This window comes from Misgurnus anguillicaudatus, chromosome 14 (assembly GCF_027580225.2).
Source record: "Misgurnus anguillicaudatus chromosome 14, ASM2758022v2, whole genome shotgun sequence".
NCBI classification, from domain to species: domain Eukaryota; kingdom Metazoa; phylum Chordata; class Actinopteri; order Cypriniformes; family Cobitidae; genus Misgurnus; species Misgurnus anguillicaudatus.
The window spans coordinates 6,930,844-6,951,401 of NC_073350.2; the positions used below are offsets into that span (position 1 = coordinate 6,930,844).

The 20,558-nt window shown below is 37.0% G+C and overlaps 1 protein-coding gene across 2 annotated transcripts in view; it reads right to left on the reverse strand.

The window, feature by feature from the left end:
• slc11a2 (solute carrier family 11 member 2) overlaps nt 1–19,390 on the reverse strand; it is a 31,289-nt gene extending 11,899 nt beyond the window's left edge. The window contains exons 1-6 of one of the 2 annotated variants that reach the window (XM_073875785.1): nt 19,078–19,390; nt 10,350–10,423; nt 7,257–7,381; nt 5,681–5,800; nt 4,443–4,562; nt 514–620 (exon numbers count right to left, since the gene is read on the reverse strand). In XM_073875785.1, coding sequence (XP_073731886.1) covers nt 514–620; nt 4,443–4,562; nt 5,681–5,800; nt 7,257–7,381; nt 10,350–10,383 — 506 coding nt within the window. In that variant the 5' untranslated portion in view covers nt 10,384–10,423; nt 19,078–19,390. Of the gene's footprint in view, nt 1–513; nt 621–4,442; nt 4,563–5,680; nt 5,801–7,256; nt 7,382–10,349; nt 10,424–11,571; nt 11,632–19,077 lie in introns of those variants that run through there. The other variant, XM_073875786.1, reaches the window with a different exon arrangement.
• Nucleotides 19,391–20,558: the final 1,168 nt, after the last annotated feature.

The window sequence follows — 20,558 nt, forward strand, 5'->3', positions numbered from 1 at the left end:
GCATTAGTGAATATGAAGAGTTTGGTTCCAAAACGCAATAAATCCATTTTGACTAATTTGGGTACAAACGTGTTTTCTATACCAAGAAAGTGACAAGATGAAAACCACTATTTTCTGTTACAAACTTTCACATAGCATCTTTATGTTATAATAACATAAAAAATTCTAATCCATAATTTGATTTTCAAAAATGTATTGTAAAAACTTTTTTTTTTCACAATTTTTTTTTTCAAATGCTATAAATCTATTGAATATATAAATGTGCATTTATCTTTGACATGCTTCGTGTAAAATAATGGAAAGTTTTTCAAATAGTTTTTGGAAAAAAGGGAGAAAATATGACAGAATAAACACGGCGGATATTGCATTTTGCGTAAAATTAAGAATTTGCTTTTAAATACTGACCTGATACAATACCGATTTTGGTAGTAACTCATTTTTTTTTAAAATGCCGTTTATAGCATTTTGGAACCAAACTCTTCATATATTTCCCCAGCTCTGTATATAGCGTACCTGCCGACAGAGAGCAGGTTAAAGGCAATGGCACAGCCGATGACCTCCTGCATATCAGAGCCGATGATGGCCAACTCTACCATCAGCCACAGGATGATCCGCGGTATCTGAAACAGAAACAAGAATTATTAAAAAACTCATCAAGCTCTTAATAACAGAAAAATGAAACAAAGCACAGCACCTGGATATATTTACTGCGGTTGAAAGGAGTGGTTCACCCAAAAATGGGCCCCATTGACTTGACCATAGTCATTTTATTTATACTTTAAAAAAGTCAATGGGCCCTTTTTGGGTGAACTACTCTTTTAAGTAATATCTTTAAATTGTTTTTTTTACACCTATCTAAAGCCTAGTCCACACGGACACGGGTATTTTTATAACTCCAAAAAAATCCCCTCCACACATGCTTGGTTTACGCTATCAAGCGCTGTTAGGAGCATGCCACACCAGCAGGCAGCGATATAACTCCAATCGTAAAGCCAGCTTGGCCAATCAGAAGCCTAACAAAAGTGACAATGCAAGGCAAAAATCCCCGTTTTAACTGTCTACACGACATCACTGCAACCAGCGTTTCTTAAAATCCTCACCCTGGCAAGGGTTTTCAAAAATGCTCGGTTTCAGGTCCCTGATACTGCATTTTCGTGTGGACGTATGGCCAAACAACGTAAAAAAAAGTCAGAGTTAAAAAAAATACCTGTGTCCATGTGGACAAGGTCTAAAGTTCTATTCACAGTCATACGGTTTATTTTTTATTTTCATGCTGCGTTTACACCAGCCGTGGTAGAGGCGTGAAGCGCGAGTGATTTCACTGTTAAGTCAATGTGAAGACGCGTTGACGCCAGGCTTGTGCACAATTCAGAATTTCAGAATTGGCCTCCATTCAATTCATGCTTAATTTTTAACACTTCACTTACTGTATAATATGTATAAGAATTTCTTTGAATTTCTATTGAATTGCAATTCTGCTTCCTTTAATTCAAATTGTAATTCTAGATCCTGTTTTTTACATAAATTCAAATTCAATTCAAATTCAAGAATTGAATTGGAATTTTGGAGTCATTCTCAATTCAATTCTGAATTCTGCACAAGCCTGGTTGACGCGCATCTGGAAGTCCCGCGACGCGTATGAGGCATTTGGCGCGGCACGGTACACACGTTTCCGCCTCATTCGTGCGTCTAGTTCTTGCGAATGCCGCGTATTGAGCGTCGTGCGCGGTACGCGAATGGTGCTTTTTGTGCATTTTGTGGTTCATGCAAATTTGCGGCTGACGCCCGAGTTGAAATAATCCGAGCGGATTCTGCCTCTGACCCGCGTCAAATGCTTGCTTTTTTGAATGCATTCAAACTGTTCAAGCGGCAAACTAGGCACGGTAGACGCGATTTTGACGTCTGAAATGCAGTTGGTGTAAACGCAGCATTAGTTAGCGCCACAACCCAGCATATTTCTCTTTAAGGTAATTAAGGTAATGTGTCAAAAGAATAATATAGTTTCAATAGATTTTTGATGCCAAGAAAACATAAATATACTCACACATAATATACACTTATGATTGCTTGTCATACACACATCTCTACCATTTACATAATACTGTATGTAGAATATATCTGGTACTAATATGCCGCTTTACTTTGTGAGGGTACATAAACGCAAAACACATAAAATATGAGTTTAAAGGCCCTTGTTCCTCAGTTACTACAAAATAAATGATCAACTTTAAACTCTTGCCAAGCATTTAAACTTATTCTTTTAGCAGACACTTTAATCCAAAAGTAAATTACAAATGAAAGAGCATTTAACATTTTATCTAAGGTACTTCTGTACATTCATGACATGTAGAACAATGAGACGATCAATCCAAAAGTTTAAGTTAAGTGTAGAAAAAGTTTTTGTTTAATAAGGAAATATTTGAGATTAATTTTAGTTTTATTTAGTTTTACTTCTTGATATGAACATGTGTGCTTCACTAGCCTGTAGTTCTTTGGAAAATCATTTTAATGATATTTGCACATACCAGCACTTTGTACTTTTACTATCATTTAACACATAATACTTATTTAGTATGTCCTGTATTTGCACATTCCTATACACTGTTGTCTTAGTTATAGTGTACATAACCCTAACCCTCAGGACAAGAGCCTGTTTCCATACTAGATCCCTCTTTTTTTGGGTAAAATACTAGTTTCTTTTCTTTTAAGCGTCATGACAGCTTCTATGGCTGTGTTTGAGAAAGAGAGTTAGGTTTAATAAATAATTAATTTGTGTAAGTGACCACAGTGCCCATCAATTACCAAATTTTTATTGTTGATGTACTTTGATGTATGCTGGTTTTAAATGTTGTTGAAAGGTCACTTTACTAGTTCTGTAGTTAATGCTCATTTGGCAGCACCGTCTGCTTTCTCATTACAATAGATTCCTGAGTGCCCAGGCAGGTACCCAGCAGAAAATAATGTTCAAATCCTTTCATGAAAGAGTTGACCATATGATTAAAGTGCACCTATTTCATTGCTAAAAAAAATTATTTAGTGTATTTAGTGTAATACAACGTGTTTGCGTGGTTTATGGTTAAAAACACATTATTTTCCACATACTGTACATTTTTGTAGCTCCAGATGTCCCTCTCTTCCTGAAAAGCACTGATTTTGTACAAAACTCATGGATTTGAAAAGCTCTGTGTCCCTGATAGGCCAGCTAATCTGTACGTTGTGATTGGCCTGAATACCTCTGACGTCAGCCGGAAATGTGACGCTCCTTACCATGTATGAAGGATTCGTCACAATGCAATGCTAACAGGAGTTAAAGGATTAGTCAATTTTCTTTAAAAAAATCCAGATAATTTTCTCACCGCCATGTCATCCAATATTGATGTCTTTCTTTGTTCAGTCGAGAAGAAATTATGTTTTTTGAGGAAAACATTTCTGGATTTTTCTCATTTTAATGGACCCCAACACGTAACAGATTTAATGCAGTTTAAACTTGCAGTTTCAAAGGACTCTAAACGATCCCCAAACGAGGCATAAGGGTCTTATCTAGCGAAACGATTGTCATTTTTGACAAGAAAAAAGCACTTTTAAACCACAACTTGTCCTGTGACAAGCCAGCGCGACCTCACGCAATACGTCATCACATCAAGAGGTCAAGGAGGACGAATGCGAAACTCCGCCCCAGTGTTTACAAGTGTGGAGAAAGAGGAGCGTTCCGACATTGTTGTATGTGGAATGATATAATTAATGTCTTTGTGTCAGTTTATTGTTTAAAATGGTCTGCAAATGTGCATTTCATATATGTAACACATGACCTTTCCACGGGATTACGCAAGTACGTGAGGTCGTGCTAGCGCATCACAGGACCGGAGATAGACGAGAAGTTATGGTTTAAAAGTGCATTTTTTTTTTTTTTCAAAAATGACAATCGCTTCGCTAGAATTGAAACTGCAATTTTAAACTGCATTAAAACTGTTACGTGTTGGGGTCCATTAAAGTCCATTAAAATGAGAAAAATCCTGGAATGTTTTCCTCAAAAAACATAATTTCTTCTCGACTGAACAAAGAAAGACATCAACATTTTGAATGACATGGTGGTGAGTAAATTATCTGGATTTTTATTTAAGAAAATGGACTAATCCTATAACTTACAGACTGTGAGTCCAAGCGGGAGGGATTATGATAATGTCGTTCTTTTCTACATCACCAATCCCAGGAAGTAAACTGTTGCCTACAATCCGTGTGTTTGTTGTAGTCCAAGAAACGAGATTTACGTTGGAGACGATAACTCGCGTCATCGTTTACTTTGTGGTTTGTACCTTTTGCATATGGTTAACATGTACTAATACACTTACACACCAAAAGAAAATTTAAAATTGTGAATCGGATAATTGGTGCTCTTTAAGAAGAAATCAAATAAGCAAAATAAGCAATAAACATGAACCTACTGTTGGATAATATTTGTTGCAAACTTCAGCCAGGTGCATCCCTGTTACGACACCAAGGCGAGCGGCCAATCGCTGCAGCAGACACCCAATGATAGTCGCTCCCAAGAGCACCCAGAGCAGCTAAAAACAAACATGTACAAGTTCAAGCTCCCATCAGAATCAATTAATTATATCCCTCATGGCCATACTGTGACACTAAGGACCTGTCACATTCTCAAAATGAGGACATTAAATGACCAATGAATGTCCAGCGAGAACAGTACGAACACTTGATTTTACATTCAACTGTTGAACTGAACAGTAAGCAGCAACAGGGTTCCCCCCACCTTAGTTAACTTAAAATTCAAGGACCTTTCAAGGACTTTCCAGGTCCATACCCTCAAATTCAAGGACTAAATGTAGTGACCCATTTCAAGTGAGAGCAAGGTTACATCGTGTTACCTTTAAAGATACATTGTTACAGATCCCTTTTGAGGAAACCTGCGCTGCGTCACTGCGGTGGCACTTTGGGGACGCCTCCAAGGATAAGTGCGTGTAAATGTGTATATTAAATTCAACCAATGGTGAGGCTTAACGACAAAGACAGGGTGACGCCGGGGCCAAGAAGTATATCGCTATCTGAAATATTGCCAAAGACGGCGTTACAGGGACACAGGAATTATGGCAAGGGAGACGCAGCGTCTCGTTCCCTTCTCAGAGAACAACAGTTACATACGTAACCCGAGACGTTTTCATGTGTCAAACACAACTATGCAAAAAAAAAACATTTTTGGTATGAATCAACATTCGCATACAGAATATATAAGCATTTAAAGCAAACAGTTTAGCATGTGTGCTTAAAAAGTCTAAAATTTTTATGATATTATCATACACTAAACAAGGAATAATATGGATTTTTTCCCAGACAACTTCTTGCATAAAATAGATTCAAGCACTTTCAATGACCTGTATCTATGTATGTATATTTTCAAAAACTTTCCAGGGCCTTGAATTATTTCCCGCAGATTCACAAACTTTCAGGGATTTCATGGACCCGTGGGAACCCTGGACTCTTTTATATTGATATTAGCCAATCATAGGAGGTTACATGTCTTCATTCATCTTCATTAAAAAACAAACAAAGAATATATTTCATAAGAGTCAACACAGTGAACTTTATTCATACTGCATCGTCATCACACAAGTCATGTCATATAAAAATAACAGTTAAAAATAAAATTGGCATGATATTTAGTCACCTTGAATCCGGCTTTGGCCCCAGACTGAAGATCTGACTCGATGTTTCCAGGGTCCAGATAGGCAATGCTCATCAGAAAACCTGGTCCAGTGAATGCCCAAAGTTTACGAAAGCTAAACATCTATAGAGGGAAGCAAGAAAGAGTATCTCTTAAAAACAAATGTGTTTGTGGTGGTGGACATGCAGGATTATTTGGGGTGAAAAGCACATGCTGACCTCTGTAGGAACAGACAGATAATCACTGCCCTACTGAAAAAAATGATGGTCTCATAGCTTGGTTTTAGCTGGTTTTGCTGATGTAGCAAGCTCCTCTAGCTGTGTTTTGGTCACTTTTTAAGCTGGTCTAGCTGGACTTTGCTGGTCAGGCTGGAAAACCACCTGACCCACCAGCTTGACTAGCTTTCCCCCCAGACCATCTTAAACCAGCTACTGCCAGCCTAAACCAGCTACCAGCTTATGCTGGATTTTTCAGTAGGGTGTGTCTGCTTTACAACAAAAAACTCAAGATAATGTGTGTTTAATATGGCAGAGGTCAAACATCTGAATGATACAGCATAATGTTAAAGGAATAGTCTACTCATTTTCAATATTAAAATATGTTATTACCTTAACTAAGAATTGTTGATACATCCCTCTATCATCTGTGTGCGCGCACGCAAGCGCCGGAGCGCGCCGCGACGCCTCGACAGCACCCAGCGCAGCCCCACTCATTCAATGCTACCACCCAGAGACAAAGCCAGAAGTGACCAAACACATCAACGTTTTTCCTATTTAAGACGAGTTATACGAGCAAGTTTGGTGGTACAAAATAAAACGTAGCGCTTTCTAAGCAGGTTTAAAAGAGGAGCTACATTTTATGGCGTAATATCACTTTTGGGAGTACTTCGACTCGCCTGAAAAGTCCGCTCCCCTTCTCACTCTCATAATGGTAGAGGGAGGGTGTTACTGTGCCGAGTCGAAGCACTCCCAAAAGTGCCATCACGCCATAAAACATAGTTCCTCTTTTAAATCCACTTAGAAAACCGCTACGTTTTATTTTGTACCACCAAACTTGCTCGTATAACTACTCGTCTTAAATAAGAAAAACGTTGATGTGTTTGGTCACTTCTAACTTTATCTCTAAATGGTACCATTGAATGAATGGGGCTAAGCTAAATGCTATCGAAGTGTCGCAGCGCGCTCCAGCGCTTACGTGCACGCACACAGATGATAGAGGGATGTATCAACAATTCTTAGTTAAGGTAATAACATATTTTAATATTGAAAATGAGTAGACTATTCCTTTAAGTGAAAACTGTGCTATCCCCCCCCCAAAAAAACCTTCCCAGATCTGATGATTGATTTTAAACATCATTATCATCGTTTTATTTCCCCCAGCACTCATGCCAATGATAACTGTAAGCTTACTCACATAAAACACAAGTGTTATATTACACTATACTGAACTTTTATTTTTACACAACTCAAATTTCCTGATTCCGCTCGCAAACTGTCGACACACAGAAATGCACACTGTTGCATCACTTAACTCATCTCTCATATATTCAGTGGTTAACTATTAATTCTGCTCTAACTACCTTTGTGACATCATCCTCTGGGATGGGAACCTTCTCCTCAAAATATGTGGAGACGGGTTCCTCGTACTGTATGGGAGACACGTCACTGTCTGTCGGGGTGACTCCATTCTGAAAAGGTGGGTTCTCTGAATAAAAAAAAAAACATTTAATAAGACTGGAGTTCAGAGAAATCATGCTTTAATCATCTCGAATCTCCATTGAGGAATAAAAATACAATTAAAAAAAAAATTAACAGGCTGAGATTTTGTAAGAGTGTCACACAGTGCAGAAGTTAAGAATGACAGAGACATGTGACAGAGATATTGCAGAAATGCTTAGACTTCAGTCAAACGACCTTGAACTGGAACGAGACATCCGCATAAACTACTAACTCAGCTCTCTAATCGCAGCCCTACAATACTCAGTATTTTATTATAATGAGTAATCACATATCTCTGTCATATAAGCTGTTACTGTATATCACTGTATGTGTTAAGTCAGCAGCAGCATCTTCTCTTATAGAAAGAAACTCGTGCAACAACACAGGATCACCAGGTTTATCATAATGACACGTAATAATCTTTATCAGCAGCTATATACACAGACTGTACTAAAACTACAATAATAAACTGTGAATGACTTCCTCTGAGGGCAGTAAAGTTTTAACACACACAGGAACCTCATCATGTTACAGTACATTACTGTCTGGCCAGCATGATTTCTGAGGAGCTAAACAGGTTTATTCAGATTCAGCCTGTGTTGTGTATATAGTAATGTATATAGTAATAGTAACCTGTCCTCTTCTAACTCATCTGACATTTCTATGACAGTGATGGACAGTTTTTATCTTACACTATCAATAATCAACATGTCAACATTTTTATGCTTATATTATTATAATGTATCAACATTAGGTACAAATATGAAATGCATACGGTAATGCATTATATTTTTCTATTTATATTATTCATTTTTATTGAATTGTCAATTTAAGTGTCGCTGACTTTTATTCTTATAGTCAACTTCTGCTTGTGATCATTAACTTCTGCGTTTCCCTCGAAGCGACTCGGTTATCTCCGGTTACGTCTGGCTCATCTCAGTTTTGCCAGAAAACATCTTGATGATCCCCAATGCTTCTGGAAAAATACTCTGTGGACTGATGAGACAAAGGTGGAACCTTTTGGAAGCCGTGTGTCCCATTACGTCTGGCAAAAAGTACGTAAAAGTAACACAGCATTTTAGATAACAATAACATAATACAAACAGTAAAATATGGTGGTGGTAGTGTAATGGTCTGGGAATGTTTTGTTGCTTTAGGACCTGGAAGACTTGCTGTGATAAATGAAACCATGAATTCTGTTGTCTACCAAAAACTCCTGAAGGACATTGGGTCTCACTCACTAATAATTGCTTATATTTTTCGTATTTATACGCACAATTGAACTTATCACGAAAACTTTCAGCCTAATTCACAACACGTGCGTACGCACATGAGTTTGTTCTTATACTTGTTCTTACGTTAGTGAATTTGAAGTGTTCTACATGAGCGGCTACATGCACTAGGTTGGGAATTTGCATAAAACATGCCCAAACCAGATCCATATAATGCTGCGTTCACACCAGATGCAGTAAAGGCGTCAAGGTGGAGATCAAGTGATTGACATTTGGACGTCTCATAACATTCACATGACGTTTAGGCTACATTAGGCATTGAGCAGACGCTTTCAAATAGCGATTTAAAAAGTGAGGAAGGAAAGCGTGAAGATGTCGTCATTACGCGCATCTTCCTTATATGTTTAGAAAAAATAAGTAGGCTTTAATAATAGATAATATAAATGTATATAATATTTATATGTTTAGAAATCAACATTATTGTAAACATTATAATTATAGCCTAGTATTTTCATATAGCGTATGCGATTATTGCAAACGAGTGGTTTTAGGTTTTCTTGAATTTTTGCGTACATTTAGAAGACATTGATACGTAAGTTTTTGTTGAATCATGATTTGTTCATGAAAACATCCGTACGCACATCTCACGCACAAATTTGTGCGTACGCTTGCTTAGTGAATGAGACCCATTATCTGGCCATCTGTTCGTCACCTCAAGCTGAAGCAAACTTGGTGATTGCAGCAGGACAATGATCCAAAACACACCAGCAAGTCCACCTCTGAATGGCTGAAGAAAAACAAAATGAAGATTTTGAAATGGCTTAGTCAAAGTCCTGACCTCAAGCTGCTGTGGCATGACCTTAAAGAGACGGTTCATGCTCAAAAACCCTCCAATGTGGCTGAATTACAACAATTCTGCAAAGATGAGTTGACAAAAATTTCTCCACAGCGCTGTAACAGACTCATTGCAAGTTATCGCAAACACTTGATTGCAGTTGTTGTTGATAAGGGTTGCCCAACCAGTTATTAGGTTTTGCTGCAAACACTTTTCCACACAGGGCAATGTATTTTAGATTTTAGTTTCATTTTAGTTTAAGTTTCATAATAAAAATTGCATGTTGTGTTCACTTGTGTGTTATATTTAACTAATATTTAAATGTGTTTAGTGATCTGAAACATTAAAGTGTGACAAATATGCAAAAACAAGGCATCTGGAGAGGGGCCAACACTCTTACAACACTGTATATTTTGCCCGCAATAAAATGATTCCATATAATGATTGTTAAATGTTCAATGTACGTTCATTCACACTGGAAAGTATGTAAATACAACAATGTGCACATAGAGCAGATGAAATGTCAAATTAAATAAATACATTAAATGCACAAAATTTTGTTGCATTTATCCTCAAAAGTTATAGGCCTTTAGCTACTGACATGAATTGTATTTACCTAAGGACATATAGCATGTCAGTGAAACAAGGACACAACATAGTTATTCAAAGTTATAGTTAGTTATATTTTCACAATGTTTTTTTTTTTTTTTTTACAAAAAACAAAACAATAAATTGTGTGCATCTTGAGACAAAACAATGACACTGATATGTCACTGCAAGATGTTTTTAAATGAAGGCAGCTCATGCACTTGCATTTTGGACTAGGATAAGTCCTGTCCTGGAAACCACCCAATAAAGTTTAATGAAGAATAAGATGCGTGTCTTACCTTCCAGGAATTCTCCATCGCCTTCAGTCTTCATGAGAATGAATTAAGTGCGTGTCTCTGTCAGACTGATGGCTCTTAAAACACAAGAGAGCATTTTGAAAACAACAATTTCTGAAAATGACTGTTAACGTATGTGGTTGCCTTCTTCAGCTTTTGTAATAGTTTTGTATGAGTCTCTTAGTGTTAATGTCAACATCATTTAGTCAATGTTGGACAGGGGTCAAACATGCAGACGATGCTGGAAAAGCACATAATGTGCAGGATGAAGGTTTTTTGAAATTATAATGGCAGGATTTTAGTTTTGTTGCATACTGTTTATCACAAGTGTACAAGTCAGCGTTTTAAAAAGAGGGAAGTTTATTAACACAGTAAAAAAAGATCTGCTGAAGCATGTTTAGTCATGAATCTGAGTCTGTTCCCTATAGTCCTAGAACAACATGTCCCCACAAAAAGCGGTAAGCATATATGTTTGAATCACACATGTATCACTAGCTTAAGATTAATGGTGCTGTATAAGCTCATAATAATACAGTAAAATGTTCTCATATATCTAAACCCTTATTAAAATATTAGATTGCTTTTACACAAATACACCTGTCTTACTGAAGTTCCGTCACGAAAACAATTGTGTTTATACCACACATGGTGCAGCAAATAGACATAAAACAGTGCAAAGATTAAACATCTACAACTACATTCTGCCAATGGCTACAAAATGAGCTCACAAATGCTTTGCTGTTTGTGAATACTGCATTAAAATATTCATTTTGTAATATAATATTCACAACCCCCTTAAAAAAAATGTTTAATTCAAAGAAAGATAAAGGCCAATACTGAGCTTGAAAATATATAAAGACCAAACTAATCTTTATTGAAGGTTAAATAAAACAAAATGTAACTTTAATCTGTGAAGGGCAGCCAGTGGTACGTCTGATAACTGTAACGGTACAGTACACACCCAGTGTCCCATACATAATACATTCATTCATTCATTACAATAAACATACACTAAAGACCACTTATTATAAACACGACATGACACTGGGCTGACAGACAAAATTAATAAATGAGGCCCCTCTGACAGATTTGACATTATATATATTTTTGTTTCCAACAATAGAATTGTAAAATGTTTCATTAAAGCCACAATATGTACGTTTTGTAATGAAAGATCCAAAAACCACGTGCACAGTGTGATATATTCATGCAGTTGTGTACTTACATTATCTCAAAAGTTCCCACGGATTTGTCAATTCAGAGAAATTCCTATTTTAAATAATGGCTCGTCCCATTACCTACATTATCATCTATAGGTTGTAGAAACTATGAGAACACGAGTGGACAAATGCAGAAGTGACAGGGACGTGCACAGACCTTTTGAGGGGCATGTGCTAAAACTGAACAAGTTCCAAATAAATAGCACATAATAATCCTCTCAAAAGCTTTATATTTAATATTTAATCACTAATAATGACAGTTATATAGATAATATATAGATATTCAGGGTTTCAGGGCTTCTTTAAAACTAATTACAACAGCATGTTCTCATACACTTTCCTTAAAATAAGCAAGCAAAAAAAAGATAAAACATTGTCAAAAGTACAGTTGCAGTTTAATTGTTCCTGAGCTCTTCTCTTCACTATATATACAATACATACACATTAATACACACATTACATGAAAAAAAATGAAAAAAAAAAAACACAAAAAAACACAGTGACCTGATGATTCTGTCATTTTTTTAGTTACTATAACATTAATAAGACTGTGCAAAAATATTGATACGCGATAGTGTATCGATATTTCAATCTCTACTATATCGATATTTAAAATTTTGTATAATTCCTCAGTCTGTGTGCGTCAAACGACCTCCTCCACCGCTGCTGTAGTTGTCCCTGTCCAGTTGTCTATCATATACGGTAGGGCTGGGCGGTATGACGGTATATTCCGTTACTGCGGAATAAAATGTCAGACGTAACAGATTTTTCTATTTCGTCTATTCCGCGGAATGCAAATAAGTGGGCGTGGCATACTCTGCCCTCCAGCATGTTAGACTGAGTGTGACGGAGAAACACGTAAAATAGTTCACTTATTATAAAAAATTTACGAGTTATTTGTGTAATTTTTATAATAAGTGCTAGTGAATCCACCGCGGATCACGCAGCGAGACTCTTGTCTTGCTCGCTCTCGCGCTCTCTCTCGCGCTCTCTCTCTCTCTCCTCATGCAGCAGCCGGCCGGTCTCTCGCGTGCAGAGGTCTCTCTAGGCAAGCGCAAGGAGCTGCTGCGATGCCAAATAAAGAGTTCTTCTCGCACATAATGCTAATAGTTGTAAAGTTTTCTGAACTTTAAGCAAGCTAAGACAAAACTCGCGTTTATGTCAGTGACACGTGCGCTGCTGGAGCGATGTAGTTTGACGCGCCATTTGCTTATACAAACATATTTGATCGGAAAGACGAGAAAGAGATGCAAATGTTAAGGTCTAATAGAAAGTAAAGGGTGTCAAGACCTTAAAACAAACTTTATGATCATCTCATCATAGCACCTGTCACATTTATAATATCTAGAGCTTCTGCTCTCATATAGGCTATAGCCTACTGTAGGTATTTATCCTTTCTGTAGGTTTTTGCATATATTTATACCTGTTTATTTTACATATTGCATATGTTTAATGTAATGTATGCATAAATACAAAATACAATGAAGCCATAATATAGCTTCAATAGTCTATAAAATTAATAACTCAATTAAAAACAAGATTCTGTCTAATCAAGACTTATCAGTTGTTATCTTCTGGGCATTTTCACTTTAACATTATTAACTTTAAATTTCTCATATTTTAAAACTGTGGTGAGCATTTAGTTAAAAGCTACAGTGAGTGGTGTATTTCTGTACATTTTTATCATCAAAAAACAATATAAACTGAAAAACATGTATACGGAAAATACGGAAGAAGTTGTGTCACATAATGATTCAAGGACAGTGTTCGTTTTACCAATACACGACAATCCCATGTTAACCTGAGGAGTTGCAAACGCGTGTCAACCTTTTATAAATGGGGTAGCAAGGTTATTTAGGGGGTCCCTAATCCATGAAAGAAAATAACCCCAACATGGTAAAAACATGAATTCATGTCATGATTGCTAAATACTTTACATTACTGCACTGTGGTCATTACTTGCACAGATGTAGACATAATGTAAGGTTGCATTTTAAACTTAAACTATTTTTTTCACACTGATTAACTGTCTGTTAATGAAAAGAAGATTTAATGTGAACTACAGAAACATTAATAAACGTTGTTCAGGAAACAGCATGATATACATACCTACTTTAACACTGGGATTTTTTGGCAAAATTAAATTAAGAATTAAATATTAATTGGATATTCTTCAATGTTATAAAGTAAATATGGATTCATAAATGTTACAAAGTGATTTTCTTTTCTTTTTTGACAAAGACTTAAACTGTTACTGTTTATTAGGCTCTAGGACATAACGAATTGTTTATTATAGTACATTACATTTGGGATGGCACCGGGGGTGGCGAGTCAGATGTCACTGAGTAAAGAGCATACTGAGTTGTCTTTGTCTTGTTTTTGCAATGCGACCATTTTATTTATGTCCCCACCAATGCCAGGAGCAAACCTACGCCCTTGGTATTAACTAATTTAAAGTGTTGATTTGTGGGCGTAAGACAGTACCTGTGTGACTAAACATGCATCGATTGACCGGCCATAAATTGGAACCAGACTTTTTTGCTCCCCAAGACGTGATAAGCAAACAGCTGGTTTTGTGTTTAATTTCGGCCGATGTGTATAGACACAAAGCTGTTATATGAATGCATCCATGAAGGAAACTGGCTCAGGTGAGGAAGGCACAGCTGTTTCTATTCCATAAAGTTTTTGGAACTGAATAGCCACTCGCCGGTTCCCAAAACTTCATGGATAGAAAAGCGTCCATTCAACACATACTGAGAAATCTTGATGGAAGTGGTAGACCATCTGGGCGTTTTTCTCCTACTGTTTTTTACAGGCTAAGGTTTTGGACAAAATACTCATTTACATACTACATTAATATCGATGTAGGTGATTCTAAAAAAACAAAAACAAATTCCTTGTGTGTGGCGAATAAAGCTCATTCTGATATTTAGACCTATTCACGCTTTAGTGGATGTTGCCCCTGGAAAAAATATGTAGTTTAATTGCCAGTTCACCATGACCAGTATAAAGACGCCAACAGAAGATGCCTCTGGGAAAATGCGATTTTCCACTTCCTCCACACAAGATTTACACCAATTGCAAACACGACAACTTGTGATTCAGAGACCAACTGAGGTGATGTTTTCTCCCCAGCTTCCTCACAACACTCAACACACCAAATCATTGCACCTTGAACTCCCACAAGCCGGCTCAGAGTCCTCAGCTCTTGCTAATGGTATTCGCAAACTAAAAGCGAATTGAATTATTTGCGCGAGTAGATTACATACAAATTCAATGCAAAGACATGCTGGGTGATGCAAATGACTCAAACTGGGTGACCCAATGGTGCAAACGCGCAATACTTTGCTTAATAGCATCTTCCACACAAGTGTAAAAAAGAATGCATCCTCATGCAAGCCAATCAGTCCGTATCAGTAAAATGAAGGAGAGCATTGTTTTCACTCGAGTTGCGTGAAAAACACACCATATTACACCTCTTGCCCCCTCAGCTCTCCTCTAAAGTACCAATCTATGTCTGTCCTCTGTCTACAATCGCTAGTCACAGTGAGAAAAGGGTTAAGATGAAAATGTGCATTGCACACTTATGAGACTTAAATCCCCTTCATCATCTGACTTAGATTAGAATAACTTTCATTAGAAGTATGGCAAAGTGAAAATTCATTTGAGATCCAAAGCCAACGCTCTCTTCTGTGACTCATTGTGTTGCGGGTGTTATGACCTGGCCAAGTTTGCTTAACACAGACTTTTGCCCTTTTCACATAGAGATTCCGGAAAATACACTGATAATGTGTCCAAGGACTTGTCCCAGGATCGCTTGATTCTGGTTCAGTCACAATTCAAGCAAATAAAGGTGTTCAGGATTACTTCAGTACTGTAGGCAGGTGTGGTGGAATAGGGTTGGACCCAAACATTTCAGGACAATGAACTACTTTAAATTGTAAATATAGCTGCAAGCAGCGATACCGGGGTCAATCCAAAAAGGGCCCAGAATAAAGTATTGATGATGACTGTCATAATTTTAGATCAAAGTTTTCAGTAGATTAAGGCAAAAATAGCAATTTTTCAAATCTTCAGAACACTAGGTGGCACTGTACCAAAACAATGGATTTTGCCTCAGGTCATGATTGTAATGACATTCACCAAATTTGGTGTAAATACAATAAAGCAATCCGGAGATATAGCCTCAAATCTCTTGACCACTTGAGGGCACTAAAAAGTTGAAAAGGGCTTTCAGAACATGTCGTTGATGAACCATACTTCATTTCATAGCGATACCCCATTGCGTTGGTGAAATACTGAACTTGATTCAAAATGGCCGACCGAAAAACCGTTTGGTATCGTTTGACTCGGCATGCCTCAAGGAATCTAACGATGATTTTAGACTCAAGTTTGCAGTAGTTATAAACGAAAATAGGCATTTTTCGAATCTCATGACCACTAGTGCTATGACAAAACCTTGCATGCACCCTCAGGTCATGACTGTAATGACATATACTTAGTTTCGTGTGGATGCATACACATAAGTTTTGCAAAGATACGGCCTCACGTCCATTTTGGCGTGTTCACCACTGAATATGTTGTCACTGTATACGAGAACGCTTTTGATAACTTTTTGTCTGGGGTGTCTCTAGATGCTACATACCAAAGGTCATGAAAATCGGAAAAACGCTCTAAGAGGAGTTCAAAAAAGTAGGTTTTACGGAAAATTCATCCAACAGAAAAGATATCATAGGGTGCAACTTAGTGCTGCAACGGCGCGTCAACGTCATCGATGACGTCGACTACGAGAATACGTCGACATGCGTAAAATGCGTCGTTGCGTCACGCTGTTTACATTCATCTCGCGTAATGGCGGCTTCTGCTCCGGACAGTGTTTTCCATACATTGATTTGTTTGTGTGCGCCACAAAATCAACAATGGTCGCAACATTTACATTTTTATTTTCATTTAAAAGGCTTCATTTATTGTTGTGAGCGCTCGGTGGTGCCTCTCTTGTGCGCGCGTGCTCTCTCTCTCCCTCTCTGCGTGAAGCCTCTAGACAGCGCCTTTCATACATGACACTGAGTGAAAGAATTAAAAGTTGGCTGTGTTATCCATGCGGATTCCTCTGTGTACTTGCATTTTCACGTAAACGTCAGATGTTACTGGCAGAGAAGACGACTGATTCGAGTTTATCATGAAAGGTTAGCAGTGTTTTCCCCACACACACTGGTTCTCTATGTGCTTGTGCGCAAGCTCTCTCTCTCCTATGCCCGCGCATGCCTTCTGTAGTAACTCTGTGTAATGGCAATTTTTTAATTTGCGCCGAATTGTCTGCGATGTCGCGTTTATAAATCAAGATTTTAGTAACTTAGGAGTTAAAGTAACAGCTGGTTGGATTAAACACAAGGTAATTGGGTCATGTTAAGTCACTATTTTAATAGTCTTTGGGGTGGTTTCCTGGACAGAGATTAGCTTAAGCCAGGACTAGACCTTAGTTTAATTAGGAAATATAATTAGTTTAACAAACATGCCTTACTAAAAACAATACTTGTGTGCATTTTGAGGCCAAACTAAGGGCACTGATGTATTTTAAGATATGTCAGTGCAAGACGTTTTCAGTTAGGACTAGTCTAATCCCTGTCTGGGAAACTGCCCCTATATGTCTGACAACAGAACAGATAATATGTGAAAATAGCATTCAGTTGTGTTAAAATACAATAAAACAAACAATGACTGTCAGATCAGACAGAGAGTAGAAAAACAGATTATCCAACAGATTAAATAGCTAATCAAAAAAGAACACTATATTAATAATAAAAATAGTCGTTAGAGTAGTCGACTAATCGGAAAAATAATCGCTAGATTAGTCGACAGAAGAAATAGTCATTAGTTGCAGCTCTAGTGCAACTGAATCATCATGAGCCAATGATTCAGAGGAAACAAGAATTTCGTTTCAAGGACTCATGGGTCAGACGTTATGAGCATGAACATAAGTGGATTTTTGGACTGTTGGTGGCGCTAGAGGGTTTGAGTTAGCTTTGCTTTACTTTTGTTGTCCACTTATTTTTCTGTGTTTTCTCCTGCTTTTATTAATGTAAAGCTGATTTGAAATAATGAAACAATTGTGAAATGTGCTACATAAATAAAATTGAACTGAATTGAACTGTCTTGAGGGGGATTTTTTACTTTTAGGATACAATTGTCAAGAACTGTCAAATTAGCAGCGCACACCCCTAGTCAGTACAGTCTACAGACCAGAGACATATGTTGGACTTTGATTGCATTGCATCAAATGAGTCATTCTGGACCAAAATCCTGACTCAAACGCAATATTTAAAGGCACAATATGTCACAATTTTAAAACAATAACAACGGTGAAGTTTAATGACGTTATGAAGGAAAGCAATAGGAGATGTTGTTTTTATCATCCAGAGACAGATGGAATTCACGTATCATGTTCATGAATGAGGTAATGCATGAATGTTCACTAGTGTTGTCAACGTTTTTTACAAGCGGAAACTGAGGATTTTAGGCTTCATTGATGACCGACAATGACAAGTGACGAGCTATTATTTAAAATACTGTAGGAATTTCTCTGGATTTACAAATCCTTTGGGAACTTCTGGGATACAACTGCATAAAATATAACTGCACATATATCACACTTTGCAAGTGGTTTTTGGATATTTTATTACTAAATTGTATGTTGTACACCCCTGGTGTATATATTTGTGTATATATTAGGGATTTAGGCTCTCCGGTCAAATCCCCAAGGCATTGATTATTATTTACATTTCTGCATAAACACAGCCACTAAGTAAAGACTTTGTCTAAACTAGTCTGACCAACTAGCAAAGAGTTAGGATTAATATTTCTTTTTTCATGTATACCTTTTTATATATCTATCTTTAAAAAAGTTATGAACAGTCTTGAATTAGATGACTAACTCGTAGGACTTCTTAGTCTAAGCTAGTTTATGCAAACGGACACGATGATGTGTATGTTTGTGTGTTATTTTATTCATAAAAAATAAAAAGGGTCCTAAAACTGTTAAACAACATTACACAATAAATATAGCAGCACTTCAGTGAAAAGCATTGTTGACAACAATGACATGACAAATACAACATCATTAGCAGTCAGGTAAATTATTTAAGTAAGCGTAACTTAGTGTTGACGTCTTTATAAACTCAAAAGAAATCGCAGAAGACATTAATATCATATATGGCTAATCATATGCCACATCATACCTGACCTCTCAGGTAGTAAAGAAAGGCATTAATAATAATAATAATAATAAAACAATAGTAGTTACTAGACAACAGTACAGATTGGTGAGCTGAATGAATCTTACACAGCCGTAAGTTTGCATTGACATTTCAATTTAATTTTTAGCGGTGAACTTGAACTGATGTAAAACATCTGACTAATATCAGTACAATATCATTTGATAGCACGATCACCAGACGAATCTCCATTACACTTCAAACAACACATTTCATCAAACAGCTAAAGAAAGTGTTTACCTGCTGAAGCTCTTCAGTAAAGTACGTATGATGAAGATCTTCACTTCATCTGTACTCCGGCGGTGACAAGAGGACACAGTGGAGGTGACGTAGTTACACCACACATAAAAGTTCAGCGTTTCAAAATAAAAGTGTTTCAAAATAAGAGGCGAAGGAAAGTGAACGATTGCTTTTGTTTCTCTGCGTTTTAGTACCGATGTCAAAACGTGCAAAATAAAAATCTGAGAAGTTAAATGTATAGATTTGCACTCGAGGAGAGTAATCACAAACTTCTGTTCTGAAGTCTGTTTTTTGAAGTTGCAGACAGTATATTTACATTCTCTATATTCTTTAATCTAGAGTCCCAGTCACTACAATTTCAATTTAAATCTTTGCTTTTTGACTTTTGCTACACCTCTACGATATACCCGTTACAAAACGAACTTGTGCATTAAGAGGTAAGACCGAGACTGTTTTTTAAGATGTCACGTAAGTTAGCAGAGCCACACCGCCCCCTTATGGCGGCTAAAGTCAGAGTTCAGGTTTTATCTTGGAGTTGGTTGAACTTCAAACGGGCCCCTGGGCTGCGACTCTGCGAGTGTCAATTTTTGAGTAGGCTACAAGTACAATTACTGATTTTGTAATTAAAATCTACCAGCTCTCAAGTTTTGCTACTGCTTTATCTTCATATATCCTGATCTGCTCAATTAATGTAATGAGATAAAATGAGACCATATGATAGGCTACTCATGTCCTTAAATATAACACAAATGAGTGTGATGAGTTATTCTGTGACAAACAGATGTGTGTGTCATACCATCTAGGACAAAATATACACTCTATAGTACTCTATAGTACTATTTCTACCCCTCCACCAAGACTTGCAAAAATAAAACATTTGCTGTGAGCCCAGAATACAAGAAAACTATTTTCACACAGTTTTATTCATTGACATGCCATAATACACTGAATAGTAGAGATTAATGTCATTCTGGATTGTTGGTGAATAGCCACTATGTTTAAACAAGACTGTAACCATATAGGTGGCAGAGTAATGATTTGGGCTGGAATATTGGGAAGTAAGATGGTAGGTCCCTTTAGGGTCCCTTAGGGGGTCAAAAGCACATCTAGAAGATATGTAGAGTTCCTGTCTTCTGAAATAAATGTACTTTTATGGGATAATACACCATCCCATGCTGCAAAAAGCATCACTGACCATTTTAAATAATATGGTCATAAAATAAGAACGACATCAAGGTATTACCACCATCATCCTCTGATCTTAGTCCTATTAAGAGCCTGTGGTGCATTATGATATGAAAGATCTGTGAGGTGGACAGCACTTTAATTCAAAACATCAACTTAGGGATGCAATACTAGCATCTTCAAGTGAAATAAAGACAAAACCTGTACTTGTATACTTACAAGTTTAATGAATGAGAGAGTTTAAGTCATGTAAAGATATGCTCCTATATTATTATGTAACTTGTGTAAATTATTTA